General features: G+C 49.6%; 1 protein-coding gene across 1 annotated transcript in view; it reads right to left on the bottom strand.

Annotated features, from left to right (window-relative positions):
• RAD21L1 (RAD21 cohesin complex component like 1) overlaps positions 1-22056 on the bottom strand; it is a 744671-nt gene that overhangs the window by 637411 nt on the left and 85204 nt on the right. The window contains exon 4 of the mRNA XM_030213443.1: positions 16481-16610. Within this exon, the coding sequence (XP_030069303.1) occupies positions 16481-16610 (130 nt within the window). The remainder of the gene's footprint in view (positions 1-16480; positions 16611-22056) is intronic.

Below are 22056 nucleotides of genomic sequence, written 5' to 3'. Positions count from 1 at the left end.
ACTCTTCCGCATGGACTCCAGAGCACCGTCCTCTGAGGTGTGCTCTTCACCAGCCAATCGTCAAGATAAGGGAACACATGCACTCCCAGTCTGGGAGCTGATGCGAGGCCAAAGGCAACACATGGTACTGAAAGTGATGTGTTCCCAGCTGAAACCGAAGATACTTCCTGTGAGCTGGAAGTATCGGGATGTGTGTATATGCATCCCTCAAGTCCAGAGAGCCTAGCAATCGTTTATCTGAATCATGGGAAGAAGGGTGCCCAAGGAAACCATCCTGAACTTTTCTCGGACCAGGAATTTGTTCAGGGCCCTCAGATCTAGGATGGATGCATCCCCCCTGTCTTTTTCTGCAGAAGGAAGTACCTGGAATAGAATCCTTGCCCTTCTTCCCCTGGAGGAACGGGTTCGACCGCATGGGCCCTTAGAAGGGCGGGAGAGATCCTCTGCAAGTACCTGCTTGTGAAGAAAGCTGAACGAATGAGCCCTCAGTGGACAATTGGAGGTTTGGATAACAAATTGAGGGTGTATCCTAACCGGACTACTTGAAGAACCCACCAGTCGGGGTTATGAAAGGCCACCTTTAGTGAAAAAATTTTAACCTCCCCCCAACCAGTAAGTCGTCCGTCATGTACACTTTTATGGTGGCTATGCACTGCTGGAGCTAATCAAAAGCCCGTCCCTTGCTTTTGCTGGGGAGCAACAGGGGCCTTAGGCGCCCGCTATTGACGAGAACGAGCGCGCTGGGGTGTAGCTGAGCAGGCTTGCCGAGCCGCCAGGGAATACCTACGCCTTTAATAGGCGTAAAGAAGTACTCCAGGACCCACCAAAATACCTCCTAGATGAGGAAATGGTAGCAGAAGACGCCCCAGCGGGAGAGAGAAGACATAGCATCGGTATGCTTCTTGATCTAGTTAACCAGTTCTTCGACCTTCTCTCTAAAAAGATTATCCCCCCTGGCATGGGGCATCCGCCATCCTCTGCTAAACCGAATGGTCCAGTTCAGAGACACGCAGCCATGAGAGTCTGCACATCGCTATACCTTGAACAGAGATTCTGTATGCCACGTCAAAAGTGTTGTAAGTGCCCCTGGCCAAGAACTTGCGACACGCCTTCTGCTGCTTGACCAGCTTGTGAAAAGGCTCTGCGTGCTCCAGATGGCGTGCATCGACCAAGTCAGACAGCTGCCTCACCGAATTCCACAAGTAGACGCTCGTGAAGAGCTGGTATGATTGACTACGGGTGATGAGCATCACAACCTGATACATTTTTCTCCCAAAAGAATCCAATGTTCTAGCTTCTCTGCCTGGGGGCGCCGAAACAGTCTCTAGCACTCTTGGCTCTCTTGAGAGCGGAATCCACCACCATGAAGTTGTGGGGTAACTGAGACCTTGCCAACCCAGGTTCCCCATAGATCTGATTCTGAGTGTCAATTTTCTTGGGGACCACAGAGACAGACAGAGGGGACGCACAGTTCTGCATGAGGACTGCCTTGAGTACCTCATGCAGGGGGGCTGTCACTGCCTCCTTAGGTGGAGAGGTATAGTCCAGGACCTCGAGCATCTTAGCCCCTGGGTTCATCCCCCACTTCTAATGGGAAGGGTATGGCCTCAGCCATTTCCCGCACAAACAAGGTGAAAGAAAGGCTATCAGGAGGTGATAGCCTTCTCTCAGGTGGAGGGGAAGGTTCTGAAGGAATCCCACAGAAATCATCAGAGGAAAAGTATCTGAGATACTCTTCAGAATACCACGAGCACTCCTCTTCGGTGTCCGACAGTACTTCCTTCAGGGATGTCCAAGACCAGGCCCACCTCGACTTTGAAGACCCGTGGTCTCGAGAACAGCGTTGAGAGGTTGGTTCATGCCTGGACTCTGGTGAAGCTTCCTCCACCGACGTCGGAGAACCGGCCTGGGTGGCAGTCAATACCGGAACTGCAAGCGGTGCTGGTGTCGGAGGCCGCACCGTGGGCTGGGGACCAGGTGGGGTCACAGCGGAAGGCATGGTAGGCGCAGGCACCCCTGATGCTGATGCACATCACTGCATAAAGGCCTCCAAAAGCTCTGGGAGCAAGGCCTGGAGTCGCTTGTCAAGAGCCGCCATTCGTAAAGGCTGTGGGGTCAGTGTTGGTTCTGGTTGCCTAATCTCCTGGGGTGCGGGAACAGGATCTCGGCTGCTAGGAGACATGCGCACCGGCATCTCTTGAATGGAGGGGGAGCGCTCCTCCCGGCACTGACGCTTCTCGGGAGCCTGATCCCTCGACGTCCCAGAGCTCCCAGAACTGTTGCGTTGAAGGAGATCAGTGTCGGTGCTTCTTGGCCTTCGCCCGATGCACTCACCGAGACTCCTCGGTGCCGACGTGGAATCACAACGCCTCGGGGTCGGGTCCAATGATGGTCGGTCCTGGGGAGGGGGCCTGCAAAGCAGGAGGCCTCAAGACAGGAGGAGACCCACTTAATGCCTCACTGCTCCCAGTGTGCTGGGATCTCTGAGCAGTCATCCCTACCTCCACTTCCGATGTTGATACCTCCCTCAATGTCAACATAGACTCCGCCGACCTCGATGCCGACATTGAAGGACCGGACCGGGCTCCAAAAGGTTTTTCTCTCTGAGGCCTTTCAGTCAATCTGTGTCCTCCTCTTCATACGAAGGCAGAGGGCACAACTCACCGGGCTATGGTCGGGCCCAAGGCACTGGATACACTAGAATGGGAATCTGTGCCTGAGACGGTACGGTTGCACTGAGTACAGCGTTTAAAGCCACCTGGGAGTTTTTGATGACATGGAAGGGAAGACCGCTCTGGCTAAATCAAAGAACGCGATTGTGCTTATAGAAATAGCACAAAAAGAAAAAAAGGGAAGAGACCCGGCCGAGCAGTCCTAAGGACGGCCGTGACTAAAAAGAAAGGAAACAAACAAAACAAAAAAAGAGGCAAAAAAATCTTGAAAAGGCACCAAAAAGGTTCTTTCCCGGTGTGAAAGAGGAGACACCACAAACACTGCCGCTCCTCATGTGGAAAATAATAATTGAGTGCAATCGCGCGACAGGCAAGCACTGTAGTGCAGCATGCATGCCATAAGGCTCTAGCAAATTTTTTTCTTTTTTTGCTATGTGATATGCCAGTGAGAGAATGTTTCAGCCTGCTTGTCCACGGAGAATATAGGTATACAAGACATCTCCAAGGTGAGGTGAGGGTATTGAGAATTAATGGCCTGCTGTCCTTGGAGAATTCCTTCTCCAAGGACAGCAGGCCAGTTAATTTTCACCTGTGGAAATCCCTACCTACCAGGCTCACTAAAAACAACATTACAATGCTGGGGATGTGAATGTGTGGACTGAAGACCACGTTGCAGCCTTGCAGATTTGTTCTAGAGGCTGGTCTCAAGTTGGATACCGACACCCCATGGCTCTGACATTATGAGCCTTGACATGACCCTCAAGAGTCAGCCCAGCTTGGACATCAGTGAAAGAAATATAATATACCAGCCAACTGGATTGTGCTTTTCCCAATGGTGGCCCACATCCTGTTGGGACCAAAAGAAACAAAAAGCAGGATGACTGTCTGGTAGGGCTGAATTTGTTCCAGATGAAAGGCCAATGCTCACTTGCAGTGCAAAGTGTGCAATGCGTTTTTGCCAGGGTGGGAAATGAGGTTTGGGAAAGAATACTGAAAGAATGATAGACCGATTCAGATGGAACTCCGACACTACCTTAGGAAGAATGCGTGCAGAGAAACTACTCTGTATGATGAAACTTCGTGTAAGGTGGATCCGCTACTAAGGCCTGAAACTCACTGACCCTGCAAGCTGAAGTAACTGCCACCAAAAACAAGACCTTCCAGGTCATGTACTTCAGTGGACAGGACTCAAGTGGCTCAAAAGGAGCTTTCATCAGCTGGGTGAGGATGATGTTGTGGTCCCATGACACAGTCGGAGGTTTGACAATGGACTCTGTCAAAGCAAACCTCTCAAGAAGTGAACAGCTAGAGGTTGTCCAGAGATAGGCTTACTTCCACACGGTGATGGTAAGCACTAATTGCACTGAGATTGACTTTTAAAGAGTTGGTCTTAATATCAGACTCAGAAAGGTGTAGAAATATTCAAGCAGGGACTGTGTAGGGCAAAAAAGAGGATCTAGGGCCTTTCCCTCACACCAGATGGCAAACTTCCTCCATTTGAAAGAACACCACCTCTCAATGGAATCTTTCCTGGAAGCCAGCAAGATCTGGGACACCCTCTGGTAGATTCAAGGAAGCAAATTCTAAGCTCTCAACATCCAGCCTGTGAGGGCCAGAAACTGGAGGTTGGGATGCAGAAGAGATTCCTCATTCTGCATTACAAGGGTCAGAAAACAATACAATCTCCAAGGTTCTTCAGAGGATAACTCTAGAAGAAGCGGGAACCAGATTTGCCTGGGCCAATAGGATCATGGTTCGTGGGTCTTGCCTGAGTTTCAGCAAAGTCTTCCCCATGAAAGGGATGGGAGGAAAGGCATACAGAAAGCCATTCCCCCAAAGAAACAGGAAGCCATCCGACACTGGAACAGTACTGAGGGATTTTGTGATTGTAAGGAGTGGTAAAGAGATCCGCCAAGGGGGGGGGGGGGGGGGGGGCCCACACTTGGAAAATCTTTCGGACAACATCTGTGCTGAGTCACCACTCGACTCGTGTGGTTGCATTATCTGGATCAGTCTGTCAACCAGACTGTTGGATTTGCCCACCAGGTATGTGGCTCTGAGAACTATCCCATTCTGAACAGTCCATTGCCACATCCGGATGGCCTCCTGACACAGAGGGTATGATCTGGTACCCCCCTGTATGTTGGTGTAATACATTGCACCTCATTGTCCATTTGAATGATACAATTGTGGTTTATCAGCCAATCTCTGAACAGTCCTTACAGAGTTCAAGGTTGGCTGTAGCTCTAACAACCTGACGAAGCCACTGAGTGGGATGCATCCGTCATCAGCACATTCTGGGGCTCAGGAATTCAGAATGGAAGTCCCATTGTCAAAATGGATCTATTGTCCACCAGACGAGGGACTGAATCAATTCCGGGGTTACTCGGATGATACCCACTAGGTTCCCGAAGGCTTGACACCACTGGGAAGCTACGGTCCATTGGGAAGTTCTCATGTGGAAATGTGCCAAAGGGGTGACATGCACAGTGGAGGCTATATAGCCTAGCAACCTCAACATCTGCAGAGCTGTGACCTGCTAGCAGGCTCGAACCCATGGTGAGGGCAACTAGAGCGTTCACCCACAGCACAGGGAGAAAGGCTCATGCTTGCTGTTTGTCTAGCAGAGCTCCAATGAATTCCAATTGCTGAACTGGGAGAAGGTGGAACTTGGGGTAGTTTAAAACGAACCCTAGTAGCTCTAGCACCCAAATCGTCCAAATAAAGAAACAGATGGACTCCCAATCTGCGTAGCGACGCTGCAACTACCACTAGACATTTGGTGAAAACCCTGGGAGCTGATGCGAGGCTAAATGGCAACATGCGGTACTGGAAGTGATGTGTTCCCAGCCAAAATCTGATACACCTCCTGTGGCCTGGACATATCGGCATATGTGGATAGGCATCCTTTCTCCAGAGAGCATAGCCAATCTTGTGCCTGAATCATTGGAAGAAGGGTGCCCATGGAATCCATCCTGAACTTTTCTTTGGCTAGGAATTTGTTCAGGGCCCTTAGGACTAGGACGGGATGCATCCTCTCTGTCTTCTTTGGCACAAGGAAGTACCTAGAATAGAAATCCTTCCCTTCTTCCCCTGATGGAACGGGTTCGACCTCATGGGCCTTTAGAACTGCTGAGTGTTCCTCTGCAAGAACCACCTTGTGAGAAGAGCTGAAGTAAGATGCTGTTGGAGGCCAATTTGGTGGTCTTTGATGCCCATGCAAGGAGTAACTGAGAAGGACTATTTGAAGAACCCACTAGTCAGAGGTTACAAGTGGCCACTTTTCATGGAAAAAACTCAGCCTCCCCCCCCCCCCCCCAATCGGTAGGTCATCCAGGACGGTTACATGTACAGCAGCAATGCTATGATAGAGCCAGTCAAAAACTTGTCCCTTCTTTTGACTGGGGAGCCAGCTAGGCCTTAGGCGCATGTTGGGATGGAGCCTGCTGAGGGCGGTGAGGAAGAGTATACCTATGCCTCAGAGTAATTGGAACCTCTCTTTGACTTGCCCAAAAACCTCTTGGATGAGGAAGGTGCAGAAAGCGAATGATACATACCTGTAGCATGTGTTCTCCGAGGACAGCAGGCTGATTGTTCTCACGACTGGGTTGACGTCCACGGCAGCCCCCACCAACCGGAACAAAACTTCGCGGGCGGTCCCGCACGCAGGGCACGCCCACTGCGCATGCGCGGCCGTCTTCCCGCCCGTGCGCGACCGTTCCCGCTCAGTTGAATGACAAGCAAATGAATGAGTAAAACGCAACTCCAAAGGGGAGGAGGGAGGGTATGTGAGAACAATCAGCCTGCTGTCCTCAGAGAAAACCTGCTACAGGTATGTATCATTCGCTTTCTCCGAGGACAAGCAGGCTGCTTGTTCTCATGACTGGGGTATCCCTAGCTCTCAGGCTCACTCAAAACAAGAACCCAGGTCAATTGAACCTCGCAACGGCGAGGGTATAACAGAAATTGACCTACGAAGAACAACTAACTGAGAGTGCAGCCTGACCAGAATAAATTCGGGTCCTGGAGAGTGGAGTTGGATTTAAACCCCAAACAGATTCTGCAGCACCAACTGCCCAAACCGACTGTCGCGTCGGGTATCCTGCTGGAGGCAGTAATGTGATGTGAATGTGTGGACAGATGACCACGTCGCAGCTTTGCAAATCTCTTCAATAGTGGCTGACTTCAAGTGGGCCACCGACACTGCCATGGCTCTGACACTATGAGCCGTGACATGACCCTCAAGAGTCAGCCCAGCCTGGGTGTAAGTGAAGGAAATGCAATCTGCTAGCCAACTGGAGATGGTGCGTTTCCCAACAGCGACCCCTTTCCTATTGGGGTCGAAGGAAATAAACAATTGGGCGGACTGTCTGTGGGGCTGTGTCCGCTCCAGATAGAAAGCCAAAGCTCGCTTGCAGTCCAATGTGTGCAACTGACGTTCAGCAGGGCAGGTATGCGGTCTGGGAAATAATGTTGGCAAGACAATTGACTGGTTAAGATGGAACTCCGACACAACCTTCGGCAGAAACTTGGGGTGAGTGCGGAGTACTACCCTATTATGATGAAATTTTGTATAAGGAGCATGAGCTACCAGGGCTTGAAGCTCACTGACTCTACGAGCTGAAGTAACTGCCACCAAGAAAATGACCTTCCAGGTCAAGTACTTCACATGGCAGGAATTCAGTGGCTCAAAAGGAGGTTTCATCAGCTGGGTGAGGACTACGTTGAGATCCCATGACACTGCAGGAGGCTTGACAGGGGGCCTTGACAAGAGCAAGCCTCTCATAAATCGGACGACTAAAGGCTCTCCAGAGATGGCTTTACCCTCTACACGATGATGGTAAGCACTAATCGCACTAAGGTGATTCCTTACTGAGTTGGTCTTGAGGCCAGACTCTGATAAGTGCAGAAGGTATTCAAGCAGGTTCTGTGTAGGACAAGAACGAGGTTCTAGGGCCTTGCTCTCACACCAAACGACAAACCTCCTCCACTTGAAAAAGTAACTCTTTTTAGTGGAATCCTTCCTAGAGGCAAGCAAGACGCGGGAGACACCCTCCGACAGACCCAACGAAGCAAAGTCTACGCCCTCAACATCCAGGCCGTGAGAGCCAGAGACTGAAGGTTGGGGTGCAGAAGCGCTCCGTCGTTCTGTGAAATGAGAGTTGGAAAACACTCCAATCTCCACGGTTCTTCAGAGGACAACTCCAGAAGTGGAGGGAACCAGATCTGACGGGGCCAAAAGGGCGCTATCAGAATCATGGTGCCGTGGTCTTGCTTGAGCTTCAGTAAGGTCTTCCCCACCAAAGGTATGGGAGGATAAGCATACAGGAGGCCGGTCCCCCAATGGAGGAGAAAGGCATCCGACGCTAGTCCGCCGTGTGCCTGTAGTCTGGAACAGAACAGAGGCAGCTTGTGGTTGGTCTGAGAGGCGAAAAGGTCCACCGAGGGAGTGCCCCACTCTCGGAAGATCTTGCGTACCACTCTGGAATGAAGCGACCACTCGTGCGGTTGCATGACTCTGCTCGGTCTGTCGGCCAGACTGTTGTTTACACCTGCCAGGTATGTGGCTTGAAGAAGCATGCCGAACTGGCAGGCCCAACGCCACATCCCGACGGCTTCCTGACACAGGGGCGAGATCCGGTGCCCCCCTGCTTGTTGATGTAATACATTGCAACCTGATTGTCTGTACGAATTTGGATAATTTGACAGGACAGCCGATCTCTGAAAGCCTTCAGTGCGTTCCAGACCGCTCGGAGCTCCAGGAGGTTGATCTGAAGATCCTGTTCCTGGAGGGACCACAGTCCCTGGGTGTGAAGCCCATCGACATGAGCTCCCCACCCTAGGCGAGATGCATCCGTCGTCAGCACTTTTGTGGACTGTGGAATTTGAAATGGACGTCCCAGGGTCAAATTGGTCCGAATGGTCCACCAGTGCAGTGAATTGCGGCAACTGATGGAAAGACGGATGACATCTTATAGATTCCTGGTGGCTTGACACCACTGGGAAGCTAGGGTCCATTGAGCATGTCTCATGTGAAGGCGAGCCATGGGAGTCACATGAACTGTGGAGGCCATGTGACCGAGGAGTCTCAACATGTGCCGAGCCGTGACCTGCTGAGACGCTCTGGTCTGGGAAGCAAGGGACAGAAGATTCAGCGCCCTTGCCTCGGGAAGAAAGGCCTGAGCCGTCTGAGAATTCAGCAGCGCTCCTATGAATTCCAGAGATTGGACTGGCTGGAGATGGGGACTTCGGGTAATTTAGCACAAACCCACAGCAGCTCCAGAAGGTGGATAGTGCACTGCATGGACCGAAGGGCTCCTGCCTCTGAGGTGTTCTTGACCAGCCAATCGTCAAGATAAGGGAACACATGCACTCCCAGCTTGCGCAAAGTACGCCGCCACCACCACGAGGGCACTTTATGAACACTCGTGGCGCAGAGGCAAGCCCAAAGGGCAGCACACAATACTGAAAGTGCCGTGTTCCCAAACGGAATCTGAGATACTGTCTGTGAGCTGGCAGTATCGGGATGTGAGTGTATGCATCCTTTAAATCCAGGGAACATAGCCAATCGTCTTTCTGAATCATGGGTAGAAGGGTGCCCAAGGAAGCATCCTGAACTTTGACCAGGTATTTGTTCAGGCCTCTCAGGTCTAGGATGGGACGCATCCCCCCTTTTTTCTTTTCCACAAGGAAGTACCTGGAATAGAATCCCTGCCCTTCCTGCCCGGGTGGCATGGGCTTGACCGCATTGGCGCAGGTACTTGCGGAGAGTTCCTCTGCAAGTACCTGCTAGTGATGGGAGCTGAAGGATTGGGCTCCCGGAGGACAATTTGGTGGAGTGGAGGCCAAATTCAGGGCATATCCGCACCGCACTATTTGGAGAACCCACTGGTCGGAGGTTATGAGAGGCCACCTTTGGTGAAAAACTTTCAACCTCCCCCCGACTGGCAAACAGTATGGTACGTAGAAATAAAAGGTCCAAAAATTTCCACAAAAGTTCAACACAAAAGAGAAGCAAGTGGAAACACAGTTTCAAGAGATCAAGCCAGGATCAGGGGTGAGATGCTCCAAAAAACTTTATTGAGGACCCAACACGGTCCGTGTTTCGGTTTTTAAAAAAACCTTCATCAGGGGTCAATCAGTAGTAGCACAGGGAATATACTGTTGGTACGAGGCAACACTCTTTTATTTCATTCAAGAGACTACATTTTTACAAGCTCCTTTGTCTGTCAGTATATCCCCTGTGCTACTACTGATTGACCCCTGATGAAGGTTTTTTTAAAAACCGAAACACAAATAGTATGGTACGTACACTTTGATGGCGGCTATGTTCCCATGGATCCAGTCAAAAGCCCGTCCCCGGCTTTTGCTGTGGAGGCGCAGGGGGCTGCTTAGGCGCACGCTGTTGACTAGAACGAGCGCGCTGGGACTGTCCCTGTGCCTGATGAGGCCTTCGGGCCGGCTGGGTGTACCTACGCTTGTTGAAGGCATAGGGCGCAGCCTGCCGGGCCCGGGAAAAACGTCCACCTGCAGAGGTGGATGCTGAAGGCACCCGGTGGGAGAGCTTGTCGAGGGCGGTTTCCCGCTGATGTAGTTGGTCCACCAACTGCTCGACCTTCTCGCCGAAAATATTATCCCCCCGGCAAGGGACATCAGCCAGCCTCTGCTGGGTGCGGTTGTCCAGGTCAGAGGCACGCAGCCATGAGAGTCTGCGCATCACTATACCTTGGGCCGCAGCTCAAGATGCCACATCACAGGTGTCATAAATACCCCTGGACAGGAACTTTCTACATGCCTTCAGCTGCCTGACCACCTCCTGAAAAGGCCTGGACTGCTCCAGGGGGAGCTTGTCAACCAGGTCCGCCAGTTGCTTCACATTATTCCGCATGTGTATGCTCGTGTAGAGCTGGTAGGATTGGATGCGAGTCACGAGCATTGAAGATTGGTAGGCCTTCCTCCCAAACGAGTCCAGAGTGCGAGACTCCCGCCCCGGGGGCGCCGAAGCGGTATCCCTCAAACTCCGTGCCCTCTTGAGAGCAGAGTCCACGACCGCCGAGTCATGAGGCAATTGAGGCCGCATCAACTCTGGGTCTGAGTGGATCCTGTATTAGGACTCCGCTTTCTTGGGGAGGGTGGGATTAGATAAAGGTCTCAACCAGTTCCGAAGCAGTGTCTCTTTGAGGACATTGTGCAACGGTACCGTGGAGGACTCTCTAGGTGGTGATGGATAGTCGAGGACCTCGAGCATCTCGGCCCTCGGCTCATCCACAGAGACCACAGGAAAGGGAATGCAGATAGACTTATCCCTAACAAAGGAGGCAAAGGAGAGGCTCTCAGGTGGCGAGAGCTTCCTCTCCGGTGAAGGAGTGGGGTCGGAGGGAAGGCCCACAGACTCCTCTGAGGAGAAATATCTGGGGTCTTCCTCCTCCCCCCACGAGGCCTCTCCTCGGTGTCGGACATGAGCTCCTGTAGCTCAGACCTCAACCGGGCCTGGCTTGACTTCGAGGCACCGAGTCTTCGGTGGCGGCATCGAGCGGTGAACTCCCACGCCGGCGGGGATGAAGCTCCCTCCATCGACGTCGACGGGGACTCCACCTGCGTGGCAATCGAGACCGGCGCCGCAAGCGGCGTCGGCGTCGAAGGCCTCGGCACCGGGCTACAGCACACCGGCGCCTCCATCAACGGCGCCGGGGGCGCAAGCACCCCCGGTGCCGGCACAGTCTGGCGCATCAGCCCTTCCAGGATCCCCGGAAGGATGGCTCGGAGGCACTCGTCAAGGCCCGCTGTCGGGAAAGGCGAGGGGGCCGGTGGAGGTGCCGGTGCCAGAATCTGCTCGGGTCCAGGAGACGGCACCGAAGTGCCGGTGCCCTGACGCAGCGATACCTCTACCACCGAGGGGGACCGCTCCTCCCGCGCTGCCGCTTCCTCGGCGTCGAGTCCTCTCTGGAGCCCGAGCTGGAAGCCACATGCGCCGTATGCGACCAATGACGGTGCTTTTTAGCCTTCTTCCGGTGCCCGTCATCGGCGCTCGGCGGTACTGAAGAGGAGAAGGTAGATCCCCCTCGGCCTCGAGGGATCGGGTCCGACAGGGTTCGGTTCCGATGGCCCTGGGTAGAGGGAGTGACCGGGGCCGATTGCCCGTGCAGCCGCTCACCCCTGCCATCTCCGGAAGACCAGCGGGCCAACGGAACCTGTGCTCCTGGGGTCGGTGCCGTTGGTGCCGATTTCGTGGACATCGGTACCGGTACCGAAGATCCGGCCGTCGACACCGATGCCGTCGAAGTTGACGTCGAGGGGCTGGCACAAGTTCCAAAAAGACGGTCCCGCAGAACTTGCCTCGCCACCTGTGTCCGTTTCCGTAAACCGAGACACAAGGTGCACGTCTTGGTATCGTGCTCCGGCCCGAGGCACTAATCGTGAGTGTCGGTCTGCGAGATATGCCGGCCGCACCGACCACACTTCTTAAATCCACTCGGGACCTTCGAGGACATCGATGGAAAAATCGCGTCGGCGAAGTCAAAGTCGTCGATGGTGGCGGTAAAAAGCACACCCGAAAAGAAATCGACCGCGCGGCCACAACGAGGCGCCCCCCTGCTAGACATTTACGAGGGGGGGGGGGAACAAAGTTTTGTTTTTTGTTTTTTTTAAAAGAAAAACAGAATAAAAGAAAAACAAACGAAGAAGAAAAAATTCGCGGCTAAGGCGCGATCCGGTTTCCGGGGCTGACAGAGAGAGAGAGACGAACACAGCTCTCTCCAGCGCGGAAAAGAAAAGACTGAGCGGGAACCGTCGCGCACGGGCGGGAAGACGACCGCGCATGCGCGGTGGGCGTGCCCTGCATGCGGGACCGCCCGCAAAGTTTTGTTCTGGTTGGTGGGGGCTGCCGTGGACGTCAACCCAGTCGTGAGAACAAGCAGCCTGCTTGTCCTCGGAGAAAGTGCTCGCCCCAAGAGAGTATCAATGGTATCAGTACGTTTTTCAATGAGGGTTGTGACCTCCTCCACCTTCTCTCCAAAAAGAATATCTCCTCAGCACATGGCATCCATCAAACTCTGCTGGACCACTGGGTCCAAGTCAGAGACATACTGCCATGAGCGCAGAAATTCTGGATGCCACATCAAAAGTATCGTAACATACATAGTAACATAGTAAATGATGGCAGATAAAGATCTGAACAGTCCATCCAGTCTACCCAACAAGATATACTCATTTTACATAGTATATGTATACCCCAGTTTGATTTGTCCTTGCCATTCTCAGGGCACAGACCGTAGAAGTCTGCCCAGTACTCTTCTTGTACTAAAAGTTCTGAAGCTAATGTCAAAGCCCCTTAAAATTTACATTCAAGTCCATCCATATCTACTCAGTCATGATCAGGGCGTAGACTATAGAAGTCTGCCCAGCACTGGTTTTGCTTCCCAATTACTGGTGTTGCCACCCAATCACTGCTAAGATTTTGTGGATCCATTACTTCTACACAGGATTCCTTTGTTTTATCCCACGCATGTTTAAATTCCATTCCCGCTTTCATTTCCACCACCTTCCCCGGGAGGGCATTCCACGTATCCACCACCCTCTCTGTGAAAAAATACTTCCTGACATTACTACTGAGTCTGCCCTCCAACTTTCATATATTTGAACGTCTGTATCATGTCATCCCTGTTTCTCCTTTCCTCCAAGGTTTACATGTTCAGGTCAGCAAGTCTCTCCTTGTACAGTTTGCAACGCAAATCCTATACCATTTTTGTTGCTTTTCTTGGCACTGCTTCCAGTCTTTTTACATCTTTAGCAAGATACGGCCTCCAAAATGGAACACAATACTCCAGGTGGGGCCTCACCAATGACTTGTAGAGGGGCATCAATACCTTCTTTCTTCTGCTGGATATACCCCTCTCTATGCAGCCTAGCATCCTTCTTGGCCACGGCCGTCGCCTTGTCACATTGTTCCTTCACCTTTAGATCCTCGGACACCAAAACCCCAAGGTCTCTCTCCTGAGTCCAGCTTACTAATCTCTCACATCCTATCTGGTATCTCTCTTTTGGGTTTCTGCACCCCAAGTGCAGTGCTCCTGTCCAAGAATTTACAACACCTTCTGCTACTTGGCCAGCTGGTGAAGAGATTTGGCCTGCTCTGGTGGACGAGAATCTGCCAAATTAGTCATACTGCACTACAAGTTCTGCAAGTAGAGGCTCGTGTAGTGCTGCTATGACTGTATAAGGGATAGGAGTATTAAGGCCTGATACATCTTACACCCTAATGAGTCTAGAGTTCTAGCTTCTCTGCCAGTGGGCAACGAAGCAAAGTCTCTGAAACTTCTGCCTGTATGAGAGCGGATTCCACAACCAGGGAATAATGAGGCAACTGTGGATTATGAAATCCAAGTGAACTCTGGATCTGAAACAAGGTGTCTATTTTCTTTGGGGAGAACAGGGACAGACAAATGGGACTCCAAGTTCTTCACCTGGACATCACGCAGAATCTTGTAGTCCAGGACCTCAGCCCTGGGCTCAAGTTCTGTCTCCAAATGAATTAGGATGGCAGCTGCCATCTCCTTCACAAAAGCGGGAAAGGAGAGATTCTCTGGTGGACTTTCTCCTCTCCTCTGGTGAGGAAGGGTCTTATGGTACAACATAGGACTCTTCCCCTCCAAGAAGTAGCTTGGATCTTCATGAGATGCCCATGAGCAGTCTATATCAGTGTCAGCAAAAAAAAACTCATGGGCGAGCCAAAACCAAGCCTGCCTCGAACAGGAGGAATAAGGTCCTTGCCTTGAGGGGCATCGAAATGCAGGCTCCACTCTCAACTCCAGTGAATCTTCCTCCATCGACATTGAGGAAGTACCCACATGGGCAGCTATCAATCCAGATACAACTGGGACCGGTGTTGGGAGACCTCACCACAGGCTGAGGTCCCTACAAGACAGCAGGTAGAAGCATGGATGGTGTAAGCACCCCTGATGCCAATGCATTCTGCTGGAGAAAGCCTCACCAAGTGCTCCTGGAGCATGACCGGATCCGATCAACAAGGGTTGACATTGGGAAAGGCTGGGGCGTCAGGTCAGAGACAGCCTGATGAACCGATGGTGTCGACTTGGGTATCTGGTACTGGCTGCATGGAGACTCCTGCACTGGAACCTCCTCAATGGAGGAGGAGCAATCTTCCCAGCACTGATGCTTCTCAGGTACTAGATCTCTCTGTATGAGTCTGAGAAAAATGAAGAAAACTTAAAAACAGGACAAAAGAAACTAAAACTTTAAGAGAAGAAAAGAAAAATATCCTGAAGACGGAAAATGGCAAAATAGAGCAAAAAATACCCAGGAGGGAAGGCACAAAAAGCTCTCAAGAAAAAAGCATGCAGACGCTGTGAGGAGTCGCACCAAAGGCAATTGTCTAGCACTCACGAATGCGCAGTGGGAGCATTTCGCACCAGGCACTGTGGATGATGTCACCCATATGTGAGAATCAACTGGTCTGCTTGTCCTCAGAGAAAGGAGGGTTAAGTGAGTTGCCCACTGTCACAAGGAGCTGCAATGGGAATCAAACTCAAACCTGGTTCTCAGGCCACTGCACTAACCATTAGTATAGGTTCTATGCAGTAAAAGTACACATTTCCTTATTCATACCAGATCAGTCCAGAGAAGTGAGTTACATCCTCCTGCTAGAAGACAGAGACATGGAGACACAGATAAAACTCAGAGCTGACTTCACTCCTCTAATAGGGGGCTGGTGCTGTCTTCCACTCTTTAGCATTTCTCTGTCTTCAGCAGATAGTGCAGACAGGTGAGCTTACACTGCCATTCTTATGTTAAGGATGTGTAAGTTTTTATAGCTTTAACTCAGTCTTTTCTCCCCTTCATTAGACTTGTTCTAACCATCAAACTGCTACAAACTAAGTCTGACTTCCTTTTAGGAGAAGCAAATGTTTGGATTCTAAGTTTAGACAATGAAATCCAAACATGAAGGGAAAGGGAAAATGCTAGGAAAGGATATAAATTAGGTTGATCAATACATAGCTCCTTTGTTAACAGTTACAGCCTCTCTATACTGTTAAAAAAAGGTCCTTTTTTGAATATAAGTGGCGCAATTGATATCCAAGTTTATTTTGGCCACTAAAAAGTTAACAGGCTATGTTGATATTCAGTGCTAACCAATTAACTTTTTAGCAGTGAAAGGCCTGCTAGATAAGCGGCCTACTTTGACCACTCAACATAGCCAGTTTGGTGCTGAATATCCGCACCTAACCAGTTATGTCACGCAATATAGCCGAGGATATTCAGCGGGAAATAACCTGTTATGTCCTGCTGAATATCCACGGTTAGGTGGTTAAATAGTTTTGAATATTGGGGGGGGGGGGGGGGGGGGGGGGGAGGGAACGTTTGGGTTTCTTATCTGTCTCTACTCTAAAAGTCTCAGGTCATACTTACTAGTTTATTTTATTTAAAAGTTTTATATACCATTTTACTTATGAAGGTCAACATTCAAAATAGTTCTCTAATTCAAATAATTATATTAATAACAAATATATACTTCGTTGAAGCTGCATGGAAGACCTTACATGCTGATGTGATGTACATGCTGAGTTGGGAAGAGTACAGCAAATTACTATGTGCCATCGTATCACAACAGACTTGTCAGAACTGGGCTGAGATATTACTTCATTCCAATTCCCAAAGTAGTGGTTAGGGTTCTAAAAACAAGTATTTTTATGTTATGTTCCCTGGAAGTTAATTTAATAATTACTCAAATAAAGCTTTCTCTGATGGTTACAATGTGGTACAATAAATATTACATCTAGATTGCTGTGTACCTGGACGAAAGGCAAACTTCATTTTAATCAATGCTTCATTGCAGTCTGCTAAAAGGTACTTAGCCTTCCTGCTGTAGATTCTGACAACTCCCAGCAGCAAGTGTCCTGATGTACGCAATGCAACTGTGACCTTTGGTAATTTAAAAGTATTAGTGTTAATATGTGTATTTGATATAGCAACAGTTATTCAAAGTATGAACATAAACCCACAATATTAAAAAGTACATTGGGTGGTGGCTGTTCAGTCTCTGTCCTTTGAGTCACTAACTTGTATTTACATTTGTATCTTTATTGTATTTTACTAAATTGCTTGGGATAATATTTCCAAATGGGTTAGTTTTGACATGCAACACAAAGAAACAGGAGACAGCACTCTGCAATAGGAACACAGGCAACAACAAACAGCAGAGGTGGTGGTCCAGAGAAGAAGAAAACCATTAATTTGCCATATATACTTTTATTGGCTATTGACCCTTGGATAATGACATACCATGACGGAAATGTGCCAGGGTATGTTGGAGATGATCTCAATCTATCAGATTTAATGCTTGTCTAAATGCTTGCATTGTGACAAAGACAGTCTGCTTCTGGCATTCACAAAAGTGTACTAAATACAAGCAACATATCAAGATGCAACTGGAAATTATGTTTGATCATACCAGTGGCACTCTATACAATTGAGACAATTTCTGTGTCTTTCCATCACTCTTTCTTGGTCTCTGTTGCATGTTATACTGGTTTTATTTTTAAGTACTATATTTCAAGTTCAGCATTAGTGGAAGAGGTGTGTGCCAAGTAAAACTATATGCACACTTTTGAATTTTCAACAATATGCTCATAGTGTAAGTATGTACTGGGACTTTTCCTAAGATACTTTTCAAAGTACAAATCCTTATTATTCTGCTACACTAGTCCAGATGCATGAGTTTATGATATCCTGCCAGTAGACAGAGAAACACAACTTGTTCCAGTGACATCATCACTGCTATAAGGAATGATGCAGGCAAAGGCACTTGCTGGACTGGTATAAGATATCTGGAAAGATTCCATAGGCCATGCTCTCGTCTCCCTGATCAAACTAGGCTGCCCTTGCTCCCAGGCCAATAGGTGTTTCCCCTGGATGAGCAGTTTGGCTGGTCAGTGTTTCAGCAGGTTGCTTCGCTGACAAGCAGGACCCACAGGTTAAATCCTAAGGCTTGGTTCTTCTGGTTGAGTGTGAGTGTAGGTTTGGGTATCTATCTAGACAAAGCCTGACCACCCTGGTGTTATCTTTCTACCTGCCTAGTCTATGTCCCTCTAACCCTGCAAGGTAGGTAGCTGATAGTTGAATTTCTTCAAAAAGACAGTAAATCGTAATAAACAAATAAATAAATACTGGGAAACTAATATAGACTGCAGGGAAGCTGAACAAGGGAGTTTCCCTCAGCAGTCTGTGCTTGGCAACATTCACATTCATGGAATTCAATGGCTGCTGATTCGAAAGGGGGTCCAACTCCTCCAAAATGATGTCTGAATATGATCAGTACTGTAGGAGCCAGCAACCTAGCAATGCAGCTAGGTTCTACTGCCTCACTGTGATTCTATTATTCGACTCAGTTTGTCCACCAGACAATTGTTTTTCCCTCTCAGCTAAGTGGCTCTGAGCACCATCCCATGGGGAAAAGCCCATTTCCACATCCCAACTACTTCCTGACACAGGAGGTACGATCCCATGCCTCCCTGCTTGTTGACACAGTACATTACAACCTATCTGTCTGAATTGATTCAACCAGCTGATCTCTGAAACTTCAGAGCTTAGCTCTAGAATGAGCAAACCACTAACCCTAGGTGTGAAGCCCATCCTACATGAGCTCCCTAGCCCAGGATGGACACATCTGTCATCAGTGTCTTGTGGGGCTGTGGAATTTGGAACAGTAGTCCCTTGTACAGAATGCTGTGAAATAGCCACTAAGACAGAGATTCCTTCAGAGATGATGTGACAGTGATGACATCCTTGGCATGAGTTTATTGGGAAGACAGGGTCAACTGGACTAGACTCAAATTGAGGCATGCATGAGGATGGCATGGATTACAGGCCATGTGGCCTAGCAATCTCAATGTGTGCTGAGAGGAAACAGCTGGCTTGAGTCATGTCCAGCAGGGCTCCAATGAATTGAAATTGTTGGGACAGGCTGAGGTGGGATGTGGGATAGTTTATGAGGAATCCTAGTTGCTCCAGCATCCAAATGGTTCTGCGCACTGATTCTTTTGCACCCTCCTCTGAAGTACTCTTGACCTGCCACTTCCAGGTAGGGAAATACATGCATCCCCAGTCTGCGTAGTGATGCTGTGACTTCTAGACATTTTGTAACTGACATGAGGCCAAATAGCAGAATGCAATACTGGTAGTGGTGTTTTCCCACTCAGAATATCAAATAATTCCTGCAACTTAGGTATAGGCATCTTTCAAGTCCAGAAAGCATAGCCAATCTCTTTCCTGAATCATGCAGAGTAGGGTGCCCAGGGAAACCATCCTGAACTTTGTTTGGTCAGGTTTTTGTGAAGGGCCCTTAGGTCTAGGATGGGTCAGAATCCACCAGTCGTCTCAGTGATCAGTAAGTACTTGAACTAAAATCCCTTCCCTTTTTCCTCTGGTGGGACAGGTTTAACTACATTGGCCTTGAAAAGGGAAAAGTTCATTTGTAAGTGTCACAACTGTGAGCCCTTGTGCCCAGACAGAGCACAGCGACCAGGTGTTGAGCTTGTGCTCAGTCAGGCAGCCGAGCAACCCCGAGGCTTCATCTGAGAGGGCCACCGTTCCCCGAGGGTTGAGCCCCCAGGTGCAGGTGGCCAACAGGACTTTGGATACGGACAGGGGTCAGATGGACGCAGGCAGCAGGCAATGGTAGATTAGCTCCAGACAATAGCTAGGGCTAGACCAAGTAGCAAGCAGAGGTCAATTCTGACAGCAAGCAGAGAGTAGTCAGGTTCCAAGCAGAGGTCAGGTCAGGCAGCAAGCAAGCAGAGAATAGTCAGGTTCCAAGCAGAGGTCAGGTCAGGCAGCAAGCAAAGAATAGTCAGGTTCCAAGCAGAGGTCATGTCAGGCAGCAAGCAGGGAGTAGTCAGGTTCCAAGCAGAGGTCAGGTCGGGTCAGGTCAGGCAGTCAAGTGATTAGCAAACCAAGAATCCACTACCAGCAGCAAACCTACTGAAGTAGAAGCCGAAGCAAAGACGTGGTGTAAGATTGCCCTTTAAATAGCCCTCGGTATCAGGGGAAGTAGGATCAGCTGGAAGGGAGAACTCCTCGCCCCCCACCATCAGAGAGAACGGCATCAGCTGGCAGGGGAAGGCTCTCATTGGCAGCCAGCCAACAGTGCAGGAAGAACCGGAGCTAATCCCGAGGAGGAGGCGGGGCAACACGGAGGCAGAGCAAGGATCGGTCTGCTGGCAGGAGGAGGCGGAGTCTAGCCGCCCATGGCCAATCCGGGGGACAGAGGCGTGATCCAAGTTCCCAGGCCTCCGCGCTTGGATAAGGAGAGACCCTCTCGGGCCGCTGTGGTAGCCAACATGGCCGGCATTCCTGGAAGCGGGAGCACTGCTTTGGCCCCACCAGGACGGCCAGCGAGGTGAGCTGTGAGAGGCATGGAGCATGGGAGCGTTGGTCCTGGCCAGCATGGCCGACGCTTCCCTCTACCGAGGCGGAGCCGGGGAACGGATTGGCTGCAAAGAGTGCACCACAGGTGAGGGGCGTGACAGTAAGCAATTCTGGTGCTAAAAGATTAATTTTGATGTTTTCAATGGGTATTTGGAGGAAAAAATCTTTCCAACTGGATTATGTAGCTTGTCTGGACTATTTTTGAGAACCTATTGGTCAGAGGTTACAGGGGGCCACTTTCCTTGAAAAAAATTCAGCTTCCCAGAAGGTCGTTTGGCATAGTCACAGGAATTGCAGCTATGCTCTCCAGGAGCCAGTCAAAAGCTCATCCCTTGCTTTGATTGGGGAGCTAGCTAGGTCTTTTGGGCACTCTGCTGCTGTGGACAAGAATGAGATCCTTGGTTATTCGGGGGGGGGGGGGGGGGGGGTCAAGAGGGGAGAGGGAGCAAATGTCTTTGTGAATAGTAGGTCCTCCATTGCTCTCCAACCAAATACCTCCTGGATGTGGAGGCCAAGCCAGGAGTGGGCCAGGAAAGTGACTTGATGGTCCATGTTTCTTGATGAGGTCTGCGACCTCCTCTACCCTGTCACCAAAAAGACTGTCCCCTCAGCACGGAACATCCACCACCTTCTCCTAAACAACTAAGGCATACAGCCAGCTGAATCTGCCCAACCCAATACTCATGGTGGAAGCCCTAGATGCTGTATCAAAAGCATTATAGGTTGCTTGGGCCATGTAGTTTTTACACTCCTGCTGTTTGTCTACTAGCTGACGGAGTTCATCAGCCTTTTCCCAAGACAGTGTGTCTGCAAACTCCACCAAACTGTGTACAATGTTCCGCAAGTACATGCTCATTAACAGCTAGTAAGAAGCTATGCAGGAAGCGAGCACAGCATTCTGGTAAAATTTCTTTCCAAAAGACTCAAAAGGTCTGAGCCTCCCTCCCTGGTGATATCATGGAATGGTGGAGAAGCTGAAGCTATATACACAGAATGTTTATGCTTATTTAAAACTTGGCATATTGCCTTTACATAGCAATAGGTCAAAGCGGTTAACAATAAAATATCAATATACAATCATGAAAGGAACGTCATTCCAATAGGAAAGAAAACAACCATTCAAACACAAGTTAAAAGGAGTAAGAATACAAAACGAAAATCACAAAAACACAGTTAAAAATCGTCAGTCATAGTGTGTGCAATCCAAATCAGGAAATACAATTATTCAGAATTAGTTTGAAAAGTCAATTGAGAGAAGTGAGTCTTTAAAAGTTTTCTAAACTTTGGAAGGGAAAGTTCCAATTGGATATTCACTGGTAAGTTATTCCTTAAATGTGGTGCCAAAAAATAAAATGCAGAATGCCAAGTCAACTCATATCGTGCTTCTTTAGGCGATGGGAGCAACAAACAATTAGCATCAAGCAAGCGGAGAGAAGGAATAATCAAACATGAAGAATATACAGGACTATAGAATAGAGCGTCTTAAAGGTCAAAAGCAAAATCTTAAACCAGATACAAAACTGGCAATCAATGAAGTTCATAAAATAAAGGAGCAATGTGATCATAATGTTTTGCAATAAAGAACAGACAAATTGCAGTATTTTGAAGGGTCTGGAGTCAAAGATTGAACTAAGGAAGATCTGCATAAATAGAGTTGCAATAATCTAAATGGGAGATAACGAAAGCAGTAAGCTGTGCATGAATCAACCTTCTTATTGACCTGCTGTACAGAGAAGAGTCTCCTACTGCTTCATCTGTACAAAGTTAAAGATTCTGTGTATGGGTGTCATGTTCATGAGCTCTTGTGCCGACGGAACACAGCACCGAGGGAAAGAACTTGTGCTCTGCCGGGCAGCCGAGCATACCCCAAGGCTTCACCTGAGAGGACCGCCGTTCCCCGAGAGTTGAGCTCCCAGGTGCAGGCGGCCAGCAGAACTTCCAG

Source organism: Microcaecilia unicolor, chromosome 8, assembly GCF_901765095.1.
Source record: "Microcaecilia unicolor chromosome 8, aMicUni1.1, whole genome shotgun sequence".
Taxonomy (NCBI): domain Eukaryota; kingdom Metazoa; phylum Chordata; class Amphibia; order Gymnophiona; family Siphonopidae; genus Microcaecilia; species Microcaecilia unicolor.
Note: the sequence above shows the minus strand (reverse complement) of the source record. Positions and strands in the feature narration are given on the sequence as shown.